The 23295-nt window shown below is 33.0% G+C and overlaps 1 protein-coding gene and 4 long non-coding RNA genes across 7 annotated transcripts; all 5 read left to right on the forward strand.

Moving 5' to 3' along the window:
• Positions 1 to 1180: 1180 nt before the first annotated feature.
• Positions 1181 to 10707, forward strand: LOC145306376 (uncharacterized). Its single transcript, XR_013874999.1, has 5 exons — positions 1181 to 1257; positions 1657 to 1703; positions 9240 to 9353; positions 10109 to 10162; positions 10541 to 10707. It is a non-coding gene; the product is annotated as an uncharacterized LOC145306376 (long non-coding RNA).
• Positions 3623 to 7022, forward strand: LOC145305966 (uncharacterized). Its single transcript, XM_080147879.1, has 3 exons — positions 3623 to 3745; positions 6200 to 6348; positions 6791 to 7022. The coding sequence occupies exons 1-3, from the start codon at positions 3669 to 3671 to the stop codon at positions 6889 to 6891; spliced, it is 327 nt and encodes a 108-aa protein (XP_080004005.1). The 5' UTR covers positions 3623 to 3668; the 3' UTR covers positions 6892 to 7022.
• On the forward strand, positions 7439 to 8377 carry LOC145305967 (uncharacterized). The gene is made up of 2 exons (XR_013874843.1): positions 7439 to 7582; positions 8161 to 8377. It is a non-coding gene; the product is annotated as an uncharacterized LOC145305967 (long non-coding RNA).
• Positions 10708 to 12278: 1571 nt separating the features above from the next.
• On the forward strand, positions 12279 to 14492 carry LOC145306377 (uncharacterized). Its single transcript, XR_013875000.1, has 5 exons — positions 12279 to 12328; positions 12690 to 12742; positions 13119 to 13205; positions 13865 to 13903; positions 14327 to 14492. It is a non-coding gene; the product is annotated as an uncharacterized LOC145306377 (long non-coding RNA).
• A 3271-nt stretch (positions 14493 to 17763) lies between these two features.
• On the forward strand, positions 17764 to 21364 carry LOC145305592 (uncharacterized). Of its 3 annotated transcripts, none has more exons than XR_013874631.1 (5): positions 17764 to 17815; positions 18169 to 18215; positions 18961 to 19074; positions 19699 to 19719; positions 20799 to 21364. It is a non-coding gene; the product is annotated as an uncharacterized LOC145305592 (long non-coding RNA). The 3 variants fall into 3 exon arrangements; XR_013874630.1 differs by having other exon boundaries at positions 19699 to 19716; positions 20827 to 21364; XR_013874632.1 differs by having other exon boundaries at positions 19699 to 19716; positions 21230 to 21364.
• The last annotated feature ends 1931 nt before the right edge of the window (positions 21365 to 23295 follow it).

Genomic DNA, 23295 nt, shown 5'->3' on the forward strand with positions numbered 1-23295 from the left:
ATTTAAAAAAGTAAAAAAATCAACATATTTAAAATGGACGTACGGACATTTTGGTAATGATTATAGAGTTGCTACGCTTTCTAAATCGTACCTAACTACTAAAGGAATCGCCATGCAAAATTTGAAATCGATAGGACAATTCTAACATGCCTAAATTAACGAAAAAAACTAATTAAAAAATTTTAAAAAATCAACATGTTTAAAATGGACGTACGGACATTTTGGTAATGACTATAGAGTTGCTAATGATTATAGAGTTGCTACGCTTTCTAAATCGTACCTAACTACTAAAGGAATCACCATGCAAAATTTGAAATCGATAGGACAATTCTAACATGTCTAAATTAACGAAAAAAGCTATCCGTTACGGACGGACGGACGTACGGACGGACGGACGTACGGACGGACCGACCCTAATTATAGAAAAGCTTCGCTTTTAAAAAGCTCGCAAGTGCGCAAGAAAATATGTTTTTAGACAAAAAGAGTTTAGATCCAATCTTTCCTTTGAAAATAAACCCGCGACCGTGGGTCGTTGTCGGGGAGGTTATGAGTTCGAATCCCTGCTCAACACTGAGTCACAACTGAAGACGTTAAAGATGGTTTCTACTGCTACCATGTCAGATACGCGAAATTAATAGTTAAAGTAAGGGGAATGTCTTGGGCTAAAATAGACATAACGAATTACGCTTTTTTTCACAGGTAAAATGCATGATTTTAGAAAACTGACTGGCGCTAGTTGTAGAGTAGACTTTGACAAAAGATTTTTGTATATCACATCATGGCTTTATGTTATGTTTAAGAGGCCTTGCGCTAGTATTCTTTGCGGGGAAGCTTCATATAGTTCGAGTGAATTGAACAAAATCAAACTTAAAAAATGAGAGAAAAGTATAAATAAGTATTTTTACAGTTGATTTTATAGTAAGACACAAATTTGCATAATTTTTGGTATTTTCCTAAATTTACCTTAGAATAAAATAGATATCTCATTCTCAAAACAGACTACTTGGGCTCTTTGAGTATAATAGGTCGAAAAATGTCTGTTTAGTAAGCATTTAAACAGAATTATGGCCAAATACATAATCAAATGTGCTATCTAAAAAACACTCTATGTCTTAACTCTAACATAGGTTGTATAATTAGATTTTACATAACTATATATTGCTTATTGCCTGTAAACCACATATAAAAGAAAGCTGAAACCATCCTGAAATAAGTTCAAATCTGGAGTTCAACATGAAAACTTCACTTATTGTTCTGGTAAAATATTTAATTAATATTTTTCTACATTTATGGTCAGTTGGTCCGTTTCTGACAAAAAGTCATAGGAACAATTTTAAAACTCTCTCTCTCTCTCTCTCTCTCTCTCTCTCTCTCTCTCTCTCTATCTATCTATCTATCTATCTATCTATCTCTCTATCTCTCTCTCTCTCTCTCTCTCTCTCTCTCTCTCTCTCTCTCTCTCTCTCTCTCTATCTATCTATCTATTTCACTTTTTCACTATCTCCCTCTCGTTTTCTCTTTCACTAAATTATATCTATATTTTCTTTCTGTTCCTTTCTTTTTCTTTATCTTATGTTTGCCTAAATGTTTAACTAATGATTTCCACCAGCCTCGCTACTTTCAGACATAATCATTCTTGCTGTTCATTATATTTAGGTGTTTTGTCTTTTTCTGGCAAGTCTGGTAAATAGTGCTCCTCAAAGGTTAGATTTTTTACAACAAAATACTAAATATATACTGTTATGCCCCAGGTTCTACGAAATACCACAAAATTTCACCCTTTTTACCGGAAAAGTGGTAAAGCTTGTCAAGCTGGTAAAATTTACCAGTTTCGTGGTAAATTTTACCAGCAAAAATTTTAGCCAAAAAATTAGTAAAATTTTACCATTTTTTTTGTAAAATTTGACGAAACAAAAATCCCGTTTTTTGTGTTTTAAATTAAAAACAGCTCTTCATAATCAGTTGTAATACTTTAAAATAATGACTTCTATACAATGAAGCCTAAATTTAAAATTTTTTTTTTTTTTAAATTTTACCACATTTGGAAGTTTTACCAAAAATGTGGTCAATTTTACAACTCTATTTTTCAGGTTAAGTCCGAATTTTCGGACTTAGACAAAAAAACGCAATTTGGTCAATTTTTACCAAAAAGTTGGTAAAATTTGACAAGGTATTTTTTTAGGCTAAGTCCAGATTTTTGGACTCTGACAAAAAAAATGAACTTGGTAAAATTTGACCAACTTTTTGGTAAAAATTGACAAGGTAAATTTTTAGGCTAAGTCCAGATTTTTGGACTTTGACAAAAAAAAAAACTTGGTAAAATTTGACCAACTTTTTGGTAAAAATTGACAAGGTAAATTTTTAGGCTAAGTCCAGATTTTTGGACTTTGACAAAAAAAAAAACTTGGTAAAATTTGACCAACTTTTTGGTAAAAATTTTTACTTTTTATTGAATTTTTTCGCATAAAAGAAGCTAACTTTTTTTTAAAACCTTGAAAATTATTTCATCATTTCTTTTAAAACATCCTCCCGCATCGTCAAAAATATATCAAATTTAATATTTACTTATTAGAGCTAGCTTCATACGAATTAAAATTAAAAGAAAAAAAATCCAGGTGTGTGTGTACGCAGATGTGCCGTGTGCATTTGAATTTATCGATTTTTCATCTTTAATATAAATATAAGCTTTCGTATATTCCCCTGAATGTTTCTAAAAGAAAGACAGAGATTTCGAATTATAGAGTAATTTCACTACAAAACTTATATTTTTAAGTTTTGAAATTTATGGCACCTCTGTGCGCGCATGCGCACTATTGATAAGCTTATGATTATTTGAATATAGAGTGCCAAAAATAATTATTAGTTTTGATTCAATTTAATCAAATATTTTGAATCAAGAAGTAAATTACTACTCAATTTTCTCTAAATATTTAAATTTGTAGAATTTACAATTTGTTTGGAAGATTTTTTTAAGCAAGATGTTTAAAAATGTGGCAAAATTGTGGAACAACAATGTTTCATGATTTCTATATTTATGTTGTCTTTGCCAACCGGAAATACCACCGAGATGGGTTTTTAAAAGATGAATGCCACATTTTTTTGGCGTTTTTTAGACATTGATTGATTGAACGTTGACGATAGAATTTCAAACAGAGTATATAACATAAAAATACTGAATTTTAAATTATTTTTTTAGCAATTTTTCTGATGTCTAACACAGCTCTAAAAAGATGCATTAATTAATATGCAGCAAAAATGGATTGAAGATAATCTTTTTTTTTCTATGAAGGCCATACCATCAAAAGCGAAATAATTAAATAAATCATTGTATACTCTTTTAGATTTCGCGAATGTCGCGCTTGTTATTCATAGCGTAAAAAATGTCGAAAAAACGCGGCATTATCTTTTAAGAACCCGGCCGGAAATAGATTCATATATGGTTAACAACTATATATATTTAAATATTTTTTTTTAATATTGAATGCACTATATTTTTTTATATTCTATCGAATATATTTTATATGTCATTACAAAACTATATTACATTCAATATTAACATTAAAAAAAAAAACATCAATTTAAACTTTCGTAACCCTGTAATTGGTTATTGGCTTCATAAGTTCAGTTCTACATAAACCACGGTCCACGCTTGAGCTAGCATCACCAGCATGGCTCTGCCTAGGCTTATAATTAGAAAGGCCAGGGTATTATTATTGGTTGAAAAGTTTGTACATTATTATTACAGGTATTGTGTCTTTAAAGGGACTGTGAACGTAAATTTTTCTCATCTTAATATCAAATCTTAACATTATCTCATTCATAATATCTCACAGATAGAGCAAAACGCGCTTTTGTTTGCTTAAAAAACGGCTTTTTCCGACGATTTTTATAAGGTACAGGGAAAGGAAGAAATTTTCCGTATTATATAAAATGTCCATTAAATTGATTTTTTGGTATTATCCTCTTAGAAATTTTTTTTCAATATGAAATGACAGGCTGGTCAATTTTTAGACCATTTTTTGCTGTTTTCGGCCCGCCACGCCCAAACGGTTTGAGATAATCTCACGGGACCTTTTGCCCGACCTAAGCCTGGTTATTAGTAAGGTCTAAGAAAAAAAAATCCCGGATTGGATGAAGCACGACGTCGCTGCGCGCCGTCAAAAATCGCTGGTCGGCTCATTTTGCCCCCTCAAACCCTCACCTCGTGCCATTTTTCTGTGTAAAGATTATAATTATAATCTTTTGCGTAAGTCTGTTTTTTTTTCCTAGACCTCACAAATAACCAGACTTAGGTTGGGCAAAAGGTCCCGTGAGATTATCTCAAACCGTTTGGGCGTGACGGCCCAAAAACCGCAAAAAATGGCCCAAAAATTGACCGGCCTGTCATTTCATCAAAGAAATCCATCAAAAAATCACAATTTGAAATTTTAATTAATTAATAACTTTTTTCTCATAAGAGATAATGACACAAGACTTTCACACAAGACTTTCACTGGGGTGATGGGTTCAGTGCCCCCCACACCCACAAAGTGGGCATACTTTTGAAAATCACGTTTTTTCAGTTATTCCCCTTAAAGGAGGGGAAGGAGTCGTTTTAGAGACTTCAAGCATCTCTTTGATGTTGAACAACTTTTTGAGGCAGATATTTCTTTATTTATGTTTCATTCGCCTCCGGCTGACCGTTTAGCCGTTATTTGCCGCCGAAGGCGTGATTTTTGGCGATTTTTGCCGTTTCCGAGGTTTTAATGGACATTTAGGAGGGGAAAGAGTTGTCCAATCAAGTTGATGATGAAGTACATTTTTGTAGGCAATTGCATTGGCTAAATTTCATGTGAAACAAAATTTTTTGTACCTCTAACCGGTTTTGCTCCAGCTGAATCGATTTACAGATACCCCCTAAAAACCGGAAAAAACCGGTTTTTCATAAAATTCACAGCCGGTTTTTGCCGGATCCGGCTCAAATTTTGCATGGAGTCATCCTTTGATATTCCCAACAGTTGATACTTGACTTGGCAAGATCCCAGAAAAGTGTGGTATATCTAGGGGGGGGGGGGGGTACAAAATTGAAAAAAATTGAAAAAAAAATTTCTAAGAGGATAACGCCGATTTTTTCTCCCATTATAGCTAAAATTAAACTTTTTCACATAGTTCTAGATTTTTCCTAACAGTTAAGCTGACTTTTAACATAATCCTTGCTTTAAACCAATGTATAGTTACTTAGAAATTGATAAAATAAGCAATAAGTCTGATAAAAGTGTAAACTAATTCTCCAAAGTGGGTTATTTATTGTCCAACACAATAAAAAAGGATATTATTATTTTAATTAACCTATGAGATTCAACCCTTTGTAGACAGTGAGGTATTTTTTTTGTCAATAATACGAATTTAAAATATGTCTTTATTACCTAACTACTACGTTATAAAAAAACTAATTGGCAATTTTATAGCATAAAATAAATCCTTAACAGTAAGTAAATTGTTTCAACTATATATGACAAGTTAAATATCCCTACAAACATTATAAGAATCAAAAACGTTCAGATTTTCCCTGTTTTTTCCTTTTTCCCTCTCAAAATACCATAAAATCAAGGCATTATTTCTGGATATTTTTGTTAATAGGACGTTTTTGGTTGATCAGTGTAGTGAAATGTGCTTAGTAAATGTTAAGATTTGATAATCAGATGAGAAATTTTTACGTTCACACTCCCTTTAATGGCTTTTCACATGTCTTATTTTTTAAAGTAGGAAGGCTTTTTTTTGTCTGAAGCTTAAGATCTCGGAATTTCACCTTGCATAGAGCATTCGTAAAATGTACTGGGGTGCCCTTTCTTTACTGTTTAGTTTTAATAAGAATTAAAAAAAAAACAATATTAGGGTTACTTTTCCTAGGAGTGAGAATATATATATATAGTTATAAACATTCCCTGATCTTATGAGAAGCTAATTGTATAGGAGAACCATACAGATCGATCCAGCGGTTTGTAAGCTCAGCATTGTTAATTTTTAAAACATGCATTTTTAAACTCTCTTTACAAACTAGAATGGAAGAAAATAAAACCAAACAAATCAAATACATATAAGACCGATCTTTATTTATCCATCTTTCTTTATTACTTTAAATATATAATATTTATTTCCATATTTTTATTCTGTTCTTTACTTAGGAATGATAACTTTTTAACCTAACCAAAATATTCAGGGTCTGCTGTATTCCGGGCTGTTCCTGTACCACCTGGCGTCGTATGAGAGCGGCGGCGAGGCGCTGGTGTCCTGCGGCATGTTGGAGTCACTCCTTAAGGTCATACAGTTGGCCAGCAGTGAATTGGAACACATTACTTTTGTTACTAGGTATGTTTTTCATGGTTTGATATACAAGTATTACACTGAAAGCTAGGTAAAAAAACAAGGTTGACATCATCCATAATGTATATCATAGAAATAAAGAAAAATACGCACAATTTATAAAAATAAGTTTCTTTGTCTTTTAAAGCATGACCGACGGACGTAGTAAATTATATACTGGTTTCTCGCCGTCTGTCTTGAAAAGGATCGCATGTTAAAGATTGCATCACATATTGATTTTAATCTTATATTGTATAACACAAACTTTGCTTAAATAAAAATAAAATCCTATAACGTAGCCCTATACTATTGAAAATAGTTAAATATAACAAAACATATTATTAATATCAATCTATCTGATTATTTAGGACGTACCCAAGCCTGGTTTGACCTGCCTACCCACGCGGGCTGCCTTGCTAAAATCTTCTAACAACCTATCTCTATTTAGGATGTACCCAAGCCTGGTTTGACCTGCCTACCCAAGCGGGCTGCCTTGCTAAAATCTATGCTCAACTTCTTAAAGAAGGCTATTCAGGAATGGGTTATTAAATGATTTAAGACGAAGTAAAATATTGTTTAAGTTTAAAAAAAGATTGTACTAAAATAATTTACGTTTCTGTAGACACAACGGGAAACATGGTTCTTATGGGATAGGACAAAAGACGAAGTATTGAAATTAAATCAAGATTTACCTAATAAAAATTAGGTACTCAAAGTTTTTGAGTTGACGAATAAGTAAACTTGTTTCTGAAACTTTGGATACCATTATGATATTTACATCATATTTTACCCTCCCTGCCTGGGGTTTAGGTCTAAATTTATCTAATATTAGTACTTGTTTGGGACAGGGATCTAAAGGGACAAGACAATGGCGGATAAATTGATGTACATCAGCAATGATGATACACAAAATTACCCCTTCTGTGGAGTATAATTAGTTGTTGAAAGCTTTAGACACTTAACTTGATTAATCAACCATTCAAAATTCAATAAAAGTCCCTAGAGTTGTTAAAGCAACGAAGAAGAAAATAAAGCTTTGGGGACTAGTGTAATAAACAGTCCACTTCCTTCCTTCATTTAATCCTCCATAACTTAGGACCCCGCGTTCAGCGACTGCATACACCACGTGTTGGAGGGAAGTTTGCCCAACAGTTTGAAGCATATATTCAGTAAAGCCGAGTACTATGGCCCCAGCCTGTTCTTGTTAGCCACGGATGTTGTTACTGCTTATGTTTTCCAGGTAAGCTTTCCCTTTATTTTTTCTCGTTCTGCGTTTTCAAAGATGTTTAGTTAGATAAGTTTGCTGATTTTTTTGCCACGTGTCAAGATGCCTGTAGGAAATGAATGAGGGGGGAGAGGGGGAGTCGAACCTACACACTTTTATTTTTGCTTTCAAAAGAAAATTTTAGGTGTGAGAGTAAGGGGGGGGGGAAGTTCTGACACATTTGCGTAAACAGCGAGTATAGGCTTTATCTTTGGTACGGACGGACAGACAGACAGACATCGTTCTACTTTGTATTATAGATTAGATATTTAGTAGGGAGGGATGGGACATTGGGCTGTAAATTACACTAGCCCCCAAAGTTTTCAAATAACATTTTCTTATTCTTTGGCCTAACAACCTTGGGTACTTTTATTGATTTTTTATTGGTTGGTTCATTAAGTTGAGTGTCCTAACATTTCAATCACTTATTGTAATCTACAGAATGGGTAACGATGTGTATCATCATTAGAGATGAACATCAATTTATCAGCCATTGTCTTATCCCTTTATATCCCTGTAATTATCTAATTAACTAATGAGCAATTTTATTCCAGGTTGAATATCATGGTTATACGAGGGAATGGGGCCGGTGCCCAGCAATTCCAGGAGGTTGCGCAACAGTTTTCGGCCAGAGCAGTAGAATCAAGAACACTTGTGTGTTTGGCGGCGCACCCAAGGGTCCTCAGCTGCGCGACATTGAGAACGGCTGCTGATTTATTAGAATTATTATTTTATGTTCAAGTTAAATAAATATAAAAATACAACAAAAAATTTTATAATTTTTTCTATTTTTAAAAACGAAGCTTCTCTATAATTAGGGTCAGTCGTTTTTTACTACTTTCTCACGATTTTTACCACCCGATTTTACCACAATTTTTGGTCAATTTTTACCAATTTGATTTGATTTCCGGTAAAATTTTACCAATTTAGGACAAAAATATTACCAGGTGTTGAACAGTTTTACCACTTTTTCGGTAAAATCTTACAGAAATTTGCGGTAAGATTTTACCAAAAAAGTGGTAAAAATTGGTCAAAATCTGGTATAAATTTGCGTCCTAAAATGGTAATATTTTACCGGAAATCTGGTAAAATTTTACCGATAATTGTGGTAAAAAAAGCTGGTAAAAAGCGTGAGAAAATACCACAAAAAGTGTTTTTACCACGGTTACGGTAAAATTTTATCACCTTTTAAAACGTAAAGGCTGGTAAAATTTTACCGTAAAAGTGGTAAAAACTAGGTTTTTTTTATGGTATTAATTCAATCCTGGGGCACTAGTATCCAAAGTTTTATAGTCATGTTATCTTATTTCTTTATTCAAAAGCTTTGTTTAATTCATTAAATTTTTATTGGTTGCTGAACACAGTAATAGTGTCTGACTGATTATGACGTAACAAAAAAAAATAGCCAATGAGAGGCCGTTATTGACACCAATGGTAAAATTTATAGTGGCCTCTCATTGGCTAATTTTTTTTGTTACGTCATAATCAGTCAGACACTATTACTGTGTTCTTGGTTGCTTTTAAACTTGGTGTGGCCAAACTTTTCAGCCAATAATTGAAATCTACTGATGGAAATTCTTAAATTAATTTCTTATCTATTGATATTCGTGAATTTTATTGATAAAAAATTTAGGTCTAACAATAGGAGTTGTACTGGCTATACAAAGACAACAGAGTTTTGCCAAAGATCAGACCCACAATATCAAGCTGCATGTTATGCACAAAGAGATAGAGAGTTTGGATCAACGTATGTACAATGAATGTTTTTTTTGTTCTTTTTAAAATAATTTATAGCTAGTGTTATTTCTTGTCATTTGTATGGCTAAGGACCTCTAATACAATGATGAACAAAATGTTTTTCTGTGTGTCTGTCAGTCAGCATCACTTTTTAACATATCTTCGCAGATATTTTTGGATTATCTTAATTATCTATTTCCAGTCATTCTATGCAGTAATTAAATTTTTATTGAAGAAGTAGGCAATAGGTGTTTCTGTCGTTACACAATTTAGCATATAATGACATTCTTCAACAATCTTTTTAACATTTTTTTTGCTAAATCGTTTTTGATGGAAACACCCATTTCATCTACTTCTTGCATATATTTTACGAGTTAGTATTGCTTATGTCGATAAGACAAAATTAGGTTCATATAAAGAAAACAAAATAGAGGATTTGGTCATATTATCACAATAACTGTTTGTTATTTCTAATCCTGCTGGGCAATTATTAAGATTTATCTAACCTAACCTAACCTAAAATAATCTATCAAAATCTACTGCAAAAATACGACGAACCCCGCTACTGCATTTTCTATCCATGATCCCAAAATCTATATATTCTGGTCCTGTGGTGGTTTTAAGTTATTTTTTTGGGGGGTGGAACACCAAAAAAAAAAAGATCACCCTCATTACATAATATTTTTTTTTAATTACCTCTTGGGACAGGGCCCCTTAGGGGCTAGGGGCGAAGCAGTTAGTTATAATATAAGCTAATTATTTTAGAAATCCATGCGGTAACGGTACCGGTAGGAGTCCCGGTGATGAATGCCGCAATAGGTATTGTTTTCTTTATAAACAACTATCAGTTGTTCTCATGTTATCCCATTTTATATACATGTAAGTTTTAAAAAAAGGCATAATATAGGTTTTACTATTCCATTTATCCCTCAACCCCCATACAGATTTTTTTAGTCCTTGTGTGTGATACATGTCTTTTTTTACTTTACCTCTGAACTGGTTTTTATCCAGTAAAAAAAATCGTATTCGAACTTTCGAAGCAATACTGAAATTGGCAAAATTCTATAATATTTTCATGGATAGCCTAGGAGTTAGGCTTTCATTAGCCTCATATAAATATAATGTGTAATTATAGGAACTCATAGGCTAGCCTAAGAGATTTTTAGAATTTGACTTAATACCTTTTTTTATTTTTAGTAAGGATCCAATCCTCGGCTTTCTGAAAATTCTTGGCGGTGTCACCTGTCACGACTGAAATTCAGACTAATATTCAAAAACTTTATGGCAAAATTAATATTATATATGTATATAATATACCTGTAAGCTTGATAATGTTAAATAAATTGAAAAAAAGTTTTTAAAAACTATTTTGTATTTAAAGCGAAGCTTTTCTACATTTAGGGTTGGCAACATATGTTATTATTGTCCTATTTATTTCAAACTTAGCTTCTAAATATTAAATGAATTATTACTATGTAAATACAATGCTAGTTTGTCAGTTTTTTCCTTTATGGATAATGTCATCCAAATGTTGAAAAGAAGAACAAATAGCAGCTGAATCACATTTCCTCCACAGCGTTACAAACTGACTGGCAGATGGACAGACAAAGTGAATTATAAAGTAGCATCGCTACTAAATATTTAGTTTCTTTGGACGTCGTAAAAATCAATCCTTAGTTTTTTTTGTAATTTACATTTTATATTTTGAAGAGATACAGTGACAAGCAGATTTTTAGTTCAGGGATCAAGGGACTAATAAAGTCCAAGCTTTGTTTGGGGGGAGAGGGGTTAAAAAATATTTCCCCTCCCCTCCCCCCTTGACGTTCTTAGGTACCAGTGTAATTTACAATTCAATTTCCCCCCTCTCCCTGGATTTCTAAAATTACCCCCCCCCCCCTTCCCATCCCGACCTGATTTTTGATAAAACTAGACGCGAGAAACTAAGTTTGTAGACAAAAAGACTCTAGATACAATATTTCATAAAAGTAAGGGGCTGCTATTCAGCCAATGAATTCCATTTGAAATTGCCGAAAATTAAATATTTTGTTGAAGTAAAGTTGGACTAAAACTTGTTTTTTGGTGTAACTGAAAGGGAAGTTGGTTAGAATTGTTTGTCAAAATCACATTCCATTCTCCCTGCATAAAAATAAATTGTAAAAATCGCCACTAGAAATAAATGACCTCCGCCTCCAAAATTATTTTTTTATTTAACGTTTTCTTTTTAAAACTTATACCCAACCATTTTTTAAAGGGCTTTCCCCTCTTAAAAAATGTTGGGGGTGTAATAACCCCCCTCTAAAAGAGAGTAATTTTTTTTATGAGTAGGGTAAAAATTAATATTTTCAAAAAGTTTTTAGTTTATTTCATTTACTGCCCTCCCTTGAAAGTACTGGGTTCTGCTTTTCATGAACTGGTGTGCAGAAGGTGCGTGTAGGGGTTTTTCCCTTCCCCTGGCAAAATTAAGAGGAATGGAAACACCCCTCAAACATCCATCATAACTCCAGTGGCAATTTACCAGTCAACGTTGGCTTTGACTTTTAAGTATGTAGATTATGTCCTTAAAAAATATCAACCTATTTGTTGTCTGAATTACACCACCCTAAAGCTTACTGCCACTGAAACCCCCAATTTGAGTTTAATGGGGTTGTCAAAATTTTAGAGTCTGACAAAACCCTGTGCACGTTACTGTTTCAAAGAAGATACATAATGAGATTTTTTCGGGAGTTAGGGGGGGAGTCAGGACATCCCTCCGTGGAATACGCTCCATCCCCCAACACAAATAAAATCTTTTTTTTCAAAAAAATAATTTTAATTCAAATAGTGAGAGAAAATGTAATAAAATTATGATATATGGATTAATGTTGTTAAAAAAAACAACTCTATGCCTTAACTCTAACATAGGTTGTATTGTATAATAACCTCATGTAAGAGAAAGTTAGTTTAAATCGTGAATTCAACATGAAAACTCATTCGCTCATTGTACTGGTAAGTCCATTTTTAACATAATATTTTTTTTAATTTTTAAAAATAATATTCAAATCATATTATCTTACAGAGCAATATTTCTTTTGGCATTATCCTCTTTTTCAATCTGAAAATTTTGGTACCCTCCCCCCTTCGACAGAATTATGACCATAGCCTCCCTGCCTGCCTAGCCGCAGCGCTCGGCACCCTGGCCTATAACCTTACCTAACCTTATTGTAAAAAAAAGCGTTCTCTGCAAGAGTCATAGTTCTGTTTTAGCTTTCGTTCTTTCTTTCTTTATTTTCCTATCATTTTTTAAGGGTTAACTTACAATAATTAGCTTCATTACTATTAAACGTAACTGTTCTTGTTGTTTATATAGGTGTTTTGTCTTTTTCTGGCAAATATGGTAAAAAGTGCACCTCGTCCTCAAGGGTAAGTTAATTATAACACATTACTATTCTATAAGAAAAAATTACAAGGAAGACAACATCAATCACTTCTATACAACCGCATTGGATTTAAGATTTTTTTTTATAGATAAAGATATTTTTTTATACATCTTTATATTTTCTAACAATACTAGAAATTGTTAAATTAATTAGGTATTTGTTATCAAGATTCAATACACATACATTTTTTCTATTAACCTACACATTGTTTTGCATCTTCAAAAGCAGGCATTTTCTCAATATTTTTTTCCCATGATTTTTACATTTTTTTGAGTTTTCTGCAAGATAAATTGTCAATAAATATCAAGTTATTTGGATTTAAAAACATATACTTAAAATTTTATTAACAAAATATTTAGATCTTCCAGTTGCAAAGGATATTCGGAGAGAAAAGAGGTTTGCACAGAGACTGGTTGTCATATATTAATAATAGACCATTTTCCGCAGTGAGTAAATTTTATATTTTTTTTCTTTAAAAAAAAGTTTATTTTGTTTATTTCTTTTAGAATAACAAAATTAGTTTTAAATTTTTTGTCATTTGTATGGACTAAGGACTTCTAAAAGAATGGTGTTCCAAATGTTTGTCTGTCTGTCAATACCTCTTTTTAAAATTTAGCATATCTTAACTAACAGGTTTAAATGGGGTAAAATAACGCACAAAATATTTTTCTCCCATTATCATGGATTTACTCACTAACTCATAAAGTTACTCTTACTTATGCGTTAATCAGACAAATTTATTATATACAGAGTGATTTAAAAAAACTTAATTTTCTAGTTTTCTGACACAACATATGTCCTTATTCTTTGTAAAAAAAGTACATCAAATTTGTAAAAGGTGTTTTTTATTATCTCTAAAAATGTGACCGCTATGGTAGGTATATAATATATATAGTATCAAAAAATCCTTTCTGTGAAAAATGTGGTTCAAGAAAAATTAGGATAACTTTTTCATTTTGTTTTAAAAATCTTTATGCTATTGTATAATATTAAATAAAAACACCTTTTATCAGTTGAATGTATTTCATTACAGAGCTGCTTTCTATTTGTTTTCTGAATATATATAGGGTAGTGCACTTATTATTAAATATACAAATAATTTTAGATACCCATGCACCAGTGCGGGTAATGAATGCCGCAATAGGTAATTTTTTTACTAAAACAAAATATTTTTCTGGCCAACCAAGACTGTTACATTTTTTTAAAAGTATTTAATTATTCAAACAAATTATAGCGCTTTCTTTCCTTATATGACCCTCAGGGCCCTTAAAACATTGGCCTTCAAAACGTTTTTTGTGTATAGAATGTTTTTTTTTTATAATTTGGCTTATCCTAGCAGATTTTTAATATTCTTTTTTTTAAACTCTAAGGATAAAAACAAATTTCCAGTTGTTCTAGTAGAAGCAGAAGGATGTATGTGTTTACTGTGTATTTATGAAACAATTCTAAGGATATTCTAGGAGTTAGGGTCTCCTTAACCCCATATAAATTTAATTAAATATAAAACCCTAACCTCTAGGCTAGCCTAAGAGATTTTATAGATGTGGTTCAATTTATTTCTTTTTAGGAAGGATCCAATCACCCAGTTTATCAGAAATATTGGCGGTCTCAAATGTCACGACTGAAACTCAAATAATTTCATGGCAAATAATATATTTTTGATATCTGTAAGTTTAATTATTTTTTTTTATTGTATTCCTATAAATTAAAATAAAGTTTTCATTAATATCAAATGCGTTGTTAGTATTGAAGCTACTCTATAATACACTTTGACTGTCCGTTCGTCCGTAATGCTTTGAGGGAAATGATATTTTTTGTCAACATTTCCATCATTATAAGGCTTAATGAAGCATTTTACATAGCAGTCTGATTGTTTTAAAGCAGCTTTTGGCCACTTTTATTTTTTTTACTGATTTTCACATATTTTTGGTCCGATTTTCAAAATCTTTGTGCGTTATATAGAATAAAATTATTTTTCTGTCATGTTGAGAGATTTTTGTGTTTATAAATGAAAGCTTAATTTTCGATTTTTCACGTTTTCATAATTTTCTTTGCTGCTAATAAATATGACAATTGAATATATGCTTAATTAGTTTGTCAATCCTTTTTTTGTGCTTCGCATCCTATTATACTATCAACTTAACTACATCTTATATAAAAATTACAGAATGTCTGTTGGTGTGTACCGAAGGATCTCGCTAACCGCTTAACCGATATGGTTTTCCTTTACAGTGAAGCTACCTATAGGTTCAGAGAAGGTTGTATGATTATTTAGGGGAGATTATCTTCGCCCCTAAAATTTTCTTCTTCTATGCCTTTTTTACCTTTAAACTTACATAGGCTATTTTAGTAGGGGATGGGGTGGGGAGTGGTGTAGAATAGACCCCTGTAAAGGGCAGTGTTAATATTATTTTCACCCCTCCACCCCCCCGAGAAAAAAGAATCATTTGTTTTATTGGATTAACTGGTTTCGAAGCATGACTGATATACCGACTGACAAAGTAAATCAAATTTATCTTGGAGTAAGGGAGGGGACAATGGATTGAAAATTCAATTTTTAGGAGTCTCAGACTTTGGGTACTGGCTTAAAGGGAATGTGCAAGAATTTAGCAGTTTATGACTGAGTTTGGGTTCTAGCGCATGAAATGCCGCTACTCGTTGTATTAGTTTTGAATATAGCAGACAGAGAGTAGTTTAAATATAAAAGTTAAGAATACACGGCCCCCCTCCCATAATCTATCTCACTCCCCTCTCCCCCACCTCCCTTTTTAAAGCAGATGATAGAAAAAGGGAGAAGGGAGGTGGGGGCAAGGGAAATAAACAGGATAAAAAGGGGCAGGCAGGCATGCGGGGACATTTTCTTGCCCAGTCAGAGACAAGTTTTTAAATAGTTTACATTGAGAATACATGGCCCCCCAAAAAAAGAGTATGGGGGGCCCCCCATACTCTTTTTCACTCCCCACTCCCCCACCTCTCTTTTAAAGGCAGACAATAGGGAAATGGAAGAGGGAGGTGTGAGCAAGGAGCAAGGGATATGAATAGGGAGTAAAGGGGCAGGCAGACGTGATGTGACATATTCTTGCCACAGGCAGGCAAGCATGCTGGGACACATCATATGTTGATTGGCAAAGAGAGAAGGGAGGTGAATGCAAGGAGCAAGCGATATACACAGGGAGAAAAGGGGAAGGTAGGCGCAATATTAGTAATGGTTGCCAACTAAAAATGAAAATAAGATTTCTAATATTTTTTATAATCCTTCTAGCTTTCTTTTACTATTATATCTTACGAGTAATATTTTAATACCACATCCTTTTACAATATTAGAAAAATGTAATTCCTAGTTGGCAACTGCTTGCCCCTTTTCTCCCACTTCATATCCCTTGCTCCTTGCTTTCACCTCCCTTCTCCCTTTCCCAATCAACATATGATGTGTCCCAGCACGCTTGCCTGCCTGTGGCAAGAATATGGCACATCATGTCTGCCTGCCCCTTTTCTCCCTATTCATATCCCTTGCTCCTTGCTCACACCTCCCTCTTCCATTTCCCTATCATCTGCCTTTAAAAGAGAGGTGGGGGAGTGGGGAGTGAAAAAGAGTATAGGGGGCCCCCCATACTCTTTTTTGGGGGGCCATGTATTCTCAATATAAACTATTTAAAAACGTAACTCAGCCAGCAGTTGGCCTGGTCTAATAATATAAAAATCACACCATAAAACCTCAATATATTTCATCAAAAACAAGTTGTGATTTCGCTTTACATGATGCTATGGAAATCTATTATTCTGGGCAAGAATATAACCCTACACGCTTGCCTGCCCCTTTTTTCCTGTTCATATCCCTTGCTCCCACCTCTCTTTTCCCTTTCCCTGTCATCTAAAGAGTTCCATGGAGATTTTTCTAGTAATTAATTACAGAATGATTACAACAGTCTGATATACTGGTAATCTAATTTTCAAATGATTGCTTTTTTCTTGGAACTTTTTTCTTAGTTTATAGTTCATTAAATTTAAATAACAATCCCTTTACAATTTCCTCCACAATTTCTGGATTAATCTGGATTTCATGGCCTTTCTTTGAAAACTCTTAAATTGAATTAATTGCCCATTGTCCCCTCCCTTACTCCCTGTGAACAGCAGCTGAATCACATTTCCTCCATAGCAATACGTACTGACCGACGGATGAACTAAAAAAGTAAATAACAGAGTAGCTTCGCTTCTAAAAACGAGTTTCGTGCGGACGTTGTAATTTACAAATTTCTTTTTTTGAAGAAATACAACAGCAGTTAGCTTTCTAAATCAGGGACTTAGGGACTAATGACGTCAAAGCTTTAAAAAAAAATTTTGGGGGTTGGGAGTAAAAAATATGCCTACCCCCAAGACGTTCTTGGAAACCATTTTAATTTAAAGTCCCATTTCTAATGTCCCCTTCCTCTCTGCATTTCTAAAATAATGCCCCCCCCCCTCCTTCCACACTGAAACAGATTTTTTTAAAAGCAGGAAATTTTAGAAAATAAAAAAACTAGTATTAACTAGACGCTAGAAACTAAGTTTATAGACAAAGAGACTTTAGATGGAATGGTAGTTTCTTAGTTTTTTTTTTACATTTGAGTATGTTGATCATGTAGATGGGTAGCCTGGACACCTAGGGGGATGCATCCACCCCCTGACCTTGATTACACTCAATACACCGCCCAATTTGGTTTTAAGAGGAATGTAATTAAACATATTCTACTGTGCTTTGCTCGCCCCCTTGACAAAATTCTGTGCGTGCACGCCACCGTCAATTTATATATAATGGTCATATGAAGATTTTCAGCTATTTTTCGGGAGTGATGCGGTAATGAAACATCCCTTTCTGGAAAAGGCTCCCCAATCAAAACTAATTCTAATCTAAATAATCAGAAAAAATGTAATAAAATTACAGTACATGGAAAAAGTAATGTTATTAAAGATAACTCTATGTCTTAACTCTAACATAGGTTGTATACAAAGAAATTTGAACCATCCTGCAACAAGTTTAAATCTTGAATTCAACATGAAAACTGTGTTCGTTGTTCTGGTAAAATAATTATTTAAAGTGAAGATTTTATTCATTTAGGGTCGGTTCGTCCTTCAACAATAGATAAATCCTTTCATCAATTAATGTTAGATATGTCCTGAAGTCCATTTTAAACAAGATGATTTTTAGACTTTTAAAAATAATATTTAATAGTTATTTCTCGCATCGTGTTATCAACGGCTTTCCGCGGATATAGAATGTACAATTATAAGATTAAAACCAGTTTTTTAGCCCCTAGGTGCCGTAGGCACGGGCTAAATAACTGGTTTTAATCCTATGATTGTACATTTTTATATTCGTAGAAACTGGATATTTGCTACTATTGGACGTAATTGTTCTTGTTGTTTATTTAGATGTTTTGTCTTTTTCTGGCAACCATGGTAAACAGTACACCTTTTAGGTTAGGTTTTTCATTATTCAATAAATAATTGATTAAAAGGGAGACAACATTAAACACTAAAGTATAAGTATAGAACAATAAATCTTTTTTAAAAATCCATCGACAGCATATATCTACTATGTTATTTCTTTTTATTGAAAATTTTACCCATTACAATTGACAGCAATTAATAATCAATATGTCATTTTATTTTTCACTATTGGAATGGGATTTTTTGTTAGAGAAAAAAAGTATTTAGCAGTTTTCAACAAATTATGCCTCAAAGACCTATTCTAAACTAGTAGTGCACAAACTTATGAACAATAATTTTATTCTACAGAAAAAGTAATCTTTAATGTTGTATATAAATTTATATTTGTTTTATTATATATCCTCTATGAGCCAATGGTATTTCTATTTTGTTGTGCCCTGCCTAAATTGATTAACTCAAGTAACCTGAACATTACATTTTTGTCTTTCTGTTTTAAGTATACATCTACCACAGATCTAAAAGCACAAGACAATGGCCGATAAATTTATTTACATTATAAATTATGATACACACAATTACACCTTCTGTAGATTACAATTAGTTGTTGAATTAGTTTTGACACTCAACTTAATGAACCATCAAATTAAAATTCAATAAAATTCCCCAAAGTTGTTAAGGCAATGAATAAGAAAACGTTAATATAAAAGTTTCTGGGACTAGTGTAATAACAGCCCCTCCCTTCCTGACATCTATGATTTAATTAAAAATATTAAGGCCTGCTCCAATTTGCATTAAGTACAAAAAGAGAACAGAGTTGTGCCGACAATTAAGAACCCAACCCAAACTGCAAGCTCTATGTTATCAACAATTAAAAGAAGATTTTCCTTCGTAAGTACATCTTTTGCTATTTTTCAAAATAAAGGGGAAAGTAGGTTACTGGTAAAATCCGTAAAGGTTGTGAGTTTTAAGTTAAAGACAGTAGTAGAAAGATAAAAATTTATGTTACCTTTAAAAAAAAATATTCTTTTCAATAGGATATACACATGTTTAGTGAATATTATAGTTCTACTACAATTTTTAAGCCTTAAAACACACACCTTTACGGATTTTACCCGCAACCTACTTTTCCCTTTACTTTTTCGGTTCCAGGACAAATGCAGGAGTGACAAACGTCCCCGCAGGGGTTAGGCATTCAAAAAAAAACCTACAAGATGTTTTTAAAAAGGTTAGGTTAAGTGTCTTTGCAGACGTTTGTCACTAATGCGTGTCAGTTCTCCTCAAAACTTGGTATACATTTGAATATTTATTTTGAATTTTGAATTTTTTATACATTTCTTTTAATTTTATAATTTTATTTCATTCTATGCATAAATTGAAAGTGTATCTTCTATGGAAATAAAATGAAATTTTAGAAATAGTTTATAGACAAAAACACAAAAGTATTTTTTTTTTTATAAATTTTGCATTTTTTTCAGTATTTATTATTTGATGTTATTTTTTTATTTGTTTTAGTGATCCGTGTGGAGGATGCTGGTAATTTTTATTTAAAATAAGAATGACAACATCCAAAAGCAGCAAAGCACAAAAAAAAAAAATAGCCCAAAAAAGGTTAAAAGACAGTCCTACCGCCATGGATATTGTATAGGTAACTAGTGGCCACGCCCCTAGTGTCTAGGGACACTGTAATCTTTTAAATACGATTTCTACAGATTTTCTAATTTGCATATATTCCCATTTCCAAAAATACCTTTCTTGTGAAGAATGGTTATAAAAAACTTAATGACTGAGATTCCTGAACTAAGAGGGAAATAACTTCCATCCATCTATAAAATCAAAATCCCAAATCATAAAAAGATCCTAGAGCGTTTTATTTTAGAGAAATCACCAGGGTGTTTAAAGGTTAAAACACTTAAAACTCAAAATTCATTAAAAGTACCCATAGTTGTTGAGACAACGATAAGAAAACGTGGGAATAGTCCCTTTAGTGACATCGCACCTTATTTGTCGTATTTTTTAAATGGGTTTTTTATAGGTTATTTTAGGTTAGGTTAGGTTATATTGGGTTAGGTGATTGCCCCACTGGGTTAGGTAATTGGCCCCGCAGGGTTAGAGCCCCCCGCAGGGGCTAGAAATAGGAGAAAAGCTTCTGTGAAAAATACAAAGAATCGCCCCTTAAGGTGCGATGTCACGAAAGGGACTATACCCGAAAACGTTATTATAAAACTTTTTGGACTTGTGTAATAAACAGCCCAATGTCCCCCCCCCCCTCACTGACCCATTATACCATAGGCAAGATATCAGCTTATTGTGTTGGAAAGTGGACAAATGTGCCAACGTGTACCCGAAATATACCGATTGACGTCATATTTCCTTCTATTACGAAGTCAATTGGGAATGAGATATTTAAGTCTAGAATTGTAACATTTGTCCACTTTTTTGGAGACACTATACGCGGCTTCTTCCTAGAAACTTAAAATTAAAGCATCATGTCCTTTTATTTATAACCAACTGAAGATTGTTTTTAACATGAAACACTGTGTATTGGACTTATCAAATAAAAATAACATGTTAAATTAAACTGTGTTGATCACTCTATGGTAGAAATTTTATAGGGAAGATACTGGTATGTGCTGATCACCTCTGGGAAGATACTGGTATGTGCTGATCACCTCTGGGAAGATACTGGTATGTGCTGATCACCTCTGGGAAGATACTGGTATGTGCTGATCACCTCTGGGAAGATACTGGTATGTGCTGATCACCTCTGGGAAGATACTGGTATGTGCTGATCACCTCTGGGAAGATACTGGTATGTGCTGATCACCTCTGGGAAGATACTGGTATGTGCTGATCACCTCTGGGAAGATACTGGTATGTGCTGATCACCTCTGGGAAGATACTGGTATGTGCTGATCACCTCTGGGAAGATACTGGTATGTGCTGATCACCTCTGGGAAGATACTGGTATGTGCTGATCACCTCTGGGAAGATACTGGTATGTGCTGATCACCTCTGGGAAGATACTGGTATGTGCTGATCACCTCTGGGAAGATACTGGTATGTGCTGATCACCTCTGGGAAGATACTGGTATGTGCTGATCACCTCTACCGACTGAAACTCAAACTGATAGTAATTTAAAATCTGTAATTGTAATCCTGTAAATTGAAATAAAGATTTAAAAAATATTTTGTATGTTTTACTAAAAGTGAAGCTTTTCTACAACTAATATAATTCCGAACATACGTCCGCAATAGATGTTAGTATTGTCTTAACAAATTAAAACTTTTAGATAATTTTAAACATGATTAAATTGGTTGTTACTAATTGCAAATGTTAATTAATCTAACTATAACCTTCAGATTTGTCGAGTTTCATATTTATGAATAATGCCATCCTTTTTGATAAGTAGAACAAATACAGGGGTTCTTTTATTCGAAGGGGTAAGTAAGGACAGTAAAATATTTCCAAGGCATAAATCTAAAATAAAACAGCATAAAACCATCCTAGTATCTATGTGAGGCTTCCCTAAAATCAAGAATTCAATCAGTTCAGTAGTTTTATAAATCTAAAGCTACAGGCAAAAGCACTACTTTTTATATGGGGAATGGGATAACATATATTATTGAATATCTTATATTTCTAGGGCAGATTATATGTGATAGGGGAGAATATTTTCTGTGTCTTTTTTTACCTTTAAACATCCCTTGGCTGTTTGGGGATCATTCACACGTAGCAAAGCACACAAATAAAATCAAACATTATTAAACAAGGATGTCAACATCCATATGTAGCGAAGCACCAAAAAATCCTGGATGGGAATACGTACAATATGATTTTGAAAGTATTTGTTACAGTGAAGAATAGATTTACTGCACAAAACCTTTCTCGCGCATTTATATATTTTTTTCAATATTTACATTTTGTAACATTACTGACGGAAAAAGAAAATAACATACTAAATGCTCGTTTATATAGGGAATCTTAACAAAAAAAACCTCCCATGTATCATAAATAGCTGCCGAGAAAATCGCTTTTCCCTAATAGCGTTATGGACTGACTGACAGACGGATCAACAAGGTGAATCATAGAGTACCTTTGCTACTAAAACTATCGAGAACATGGAGACAATAAATAAAAATTTATTTTACACAGTAAATAATTATCAATATAATTATCATAGTAAATTTATGTAATAAATAATTAATGAAAATGCTTAATTAGTCCAATCTTGTTAAGATTTTTGAAATACTTATTTTTGTGAAGTTTTAAAAATTTCAGATAGTTATCGGAAACATTTATAAATCTTTTGCAATTTAAGATAGACGGCGCTGGTTAGATTTTTTTGCCGTTTTCTCTTGGGAGGGTGGTGGTACCCTCCTCCAAAATAGTTATGAACCTTTCTGAGAAGCTACACTGTAGAGGAGAACCGTATAGGTTCTGCGGTTAGCGAGATCCTTTAGTACAGATAGAGAAACACAGATCCTGTTACTTTTAATTAAGGATGAAATATGCCACTCCAAGACCAATGCATAGAGCTAAACAGATGCCACAAATTGTCAGACTTCGAACCAACTCCTGTAAATAGATAGTTTCTAAAATATTTGGGAAGTTTTAATAGTCCAAGCATTAAATATTTTAGTATAGATTTATAATCCAGAAAACTACCTTCTAGTAGTCTGCTAGAAAATTACTTTTTATTTTTTTGTATGGACTCGGCTATGTTTAAACTTGCGACGCTATTAGCTGATTTCTAAGACCCATTACAAAATAGGGACAGGATCCCCGCCCTGTAGGCAGAGTTACATATAACTCATGCCCCTTCTATCATTTTATTTAATATCAAAGCAAAACTGAGTGATTATAGTTTTAGACTTAAAGCAAGTGTTTAATAAATCGTTTCTTTTCCATGATTGCGGATTTTAAAAATGGGTGTAAATTTTTCGATTGAATTCTTTGAAACTAAAACGCCCAAACAGCCAATTCCAAAGTTAATTTAAAAATAAATGATCGAATTGCATCAAAACTAAACAAGGATGATAACAATCATAAGTTGCAAAGAACAAAAAAATCATGTAATGGACAAACAGACAAAGTGAGATATAGAGAAG

Source organism: Acartia tonsa, chromosome 14 (assembly GCF_053477335.1).
Source record: "Acartia tonsa isolate MP-2025a chromosome 14, ASM5347733v1, whole genome shotgun sequence".
Taxonomy (NCBI): Eukaryota; Metazoa; Arthropoda; class Copepoda; order Calanoida; family Acartiidae; genus Acartia; species Acartia tonsa.

Excerpts from the sequence above, each read along its gene's own strand:
- LOC145305966 (XM_080147879.1), top strand. The coding sequence starts at position 3,669 with ATGGCTCTGCCTAGGCTTATAATTAGAAAGGCCAGGGTATTATTATTG. Across the intron at positions 3,746-6,199 it reads TTTGTACATTATTATTACAG|GGTCTGCTGTATTCCGGGCT; the intron begins GTATTGTGTCTT and ends CAAAATATTCAG. Across the intron at positions 6,349-6,790 it reads CACATTACTTTTGTTACTAG|GATGTACCCAAGCCTGGTTT; the intron begins GTATGTTTTTCA and ends ATCTCTATTTAG.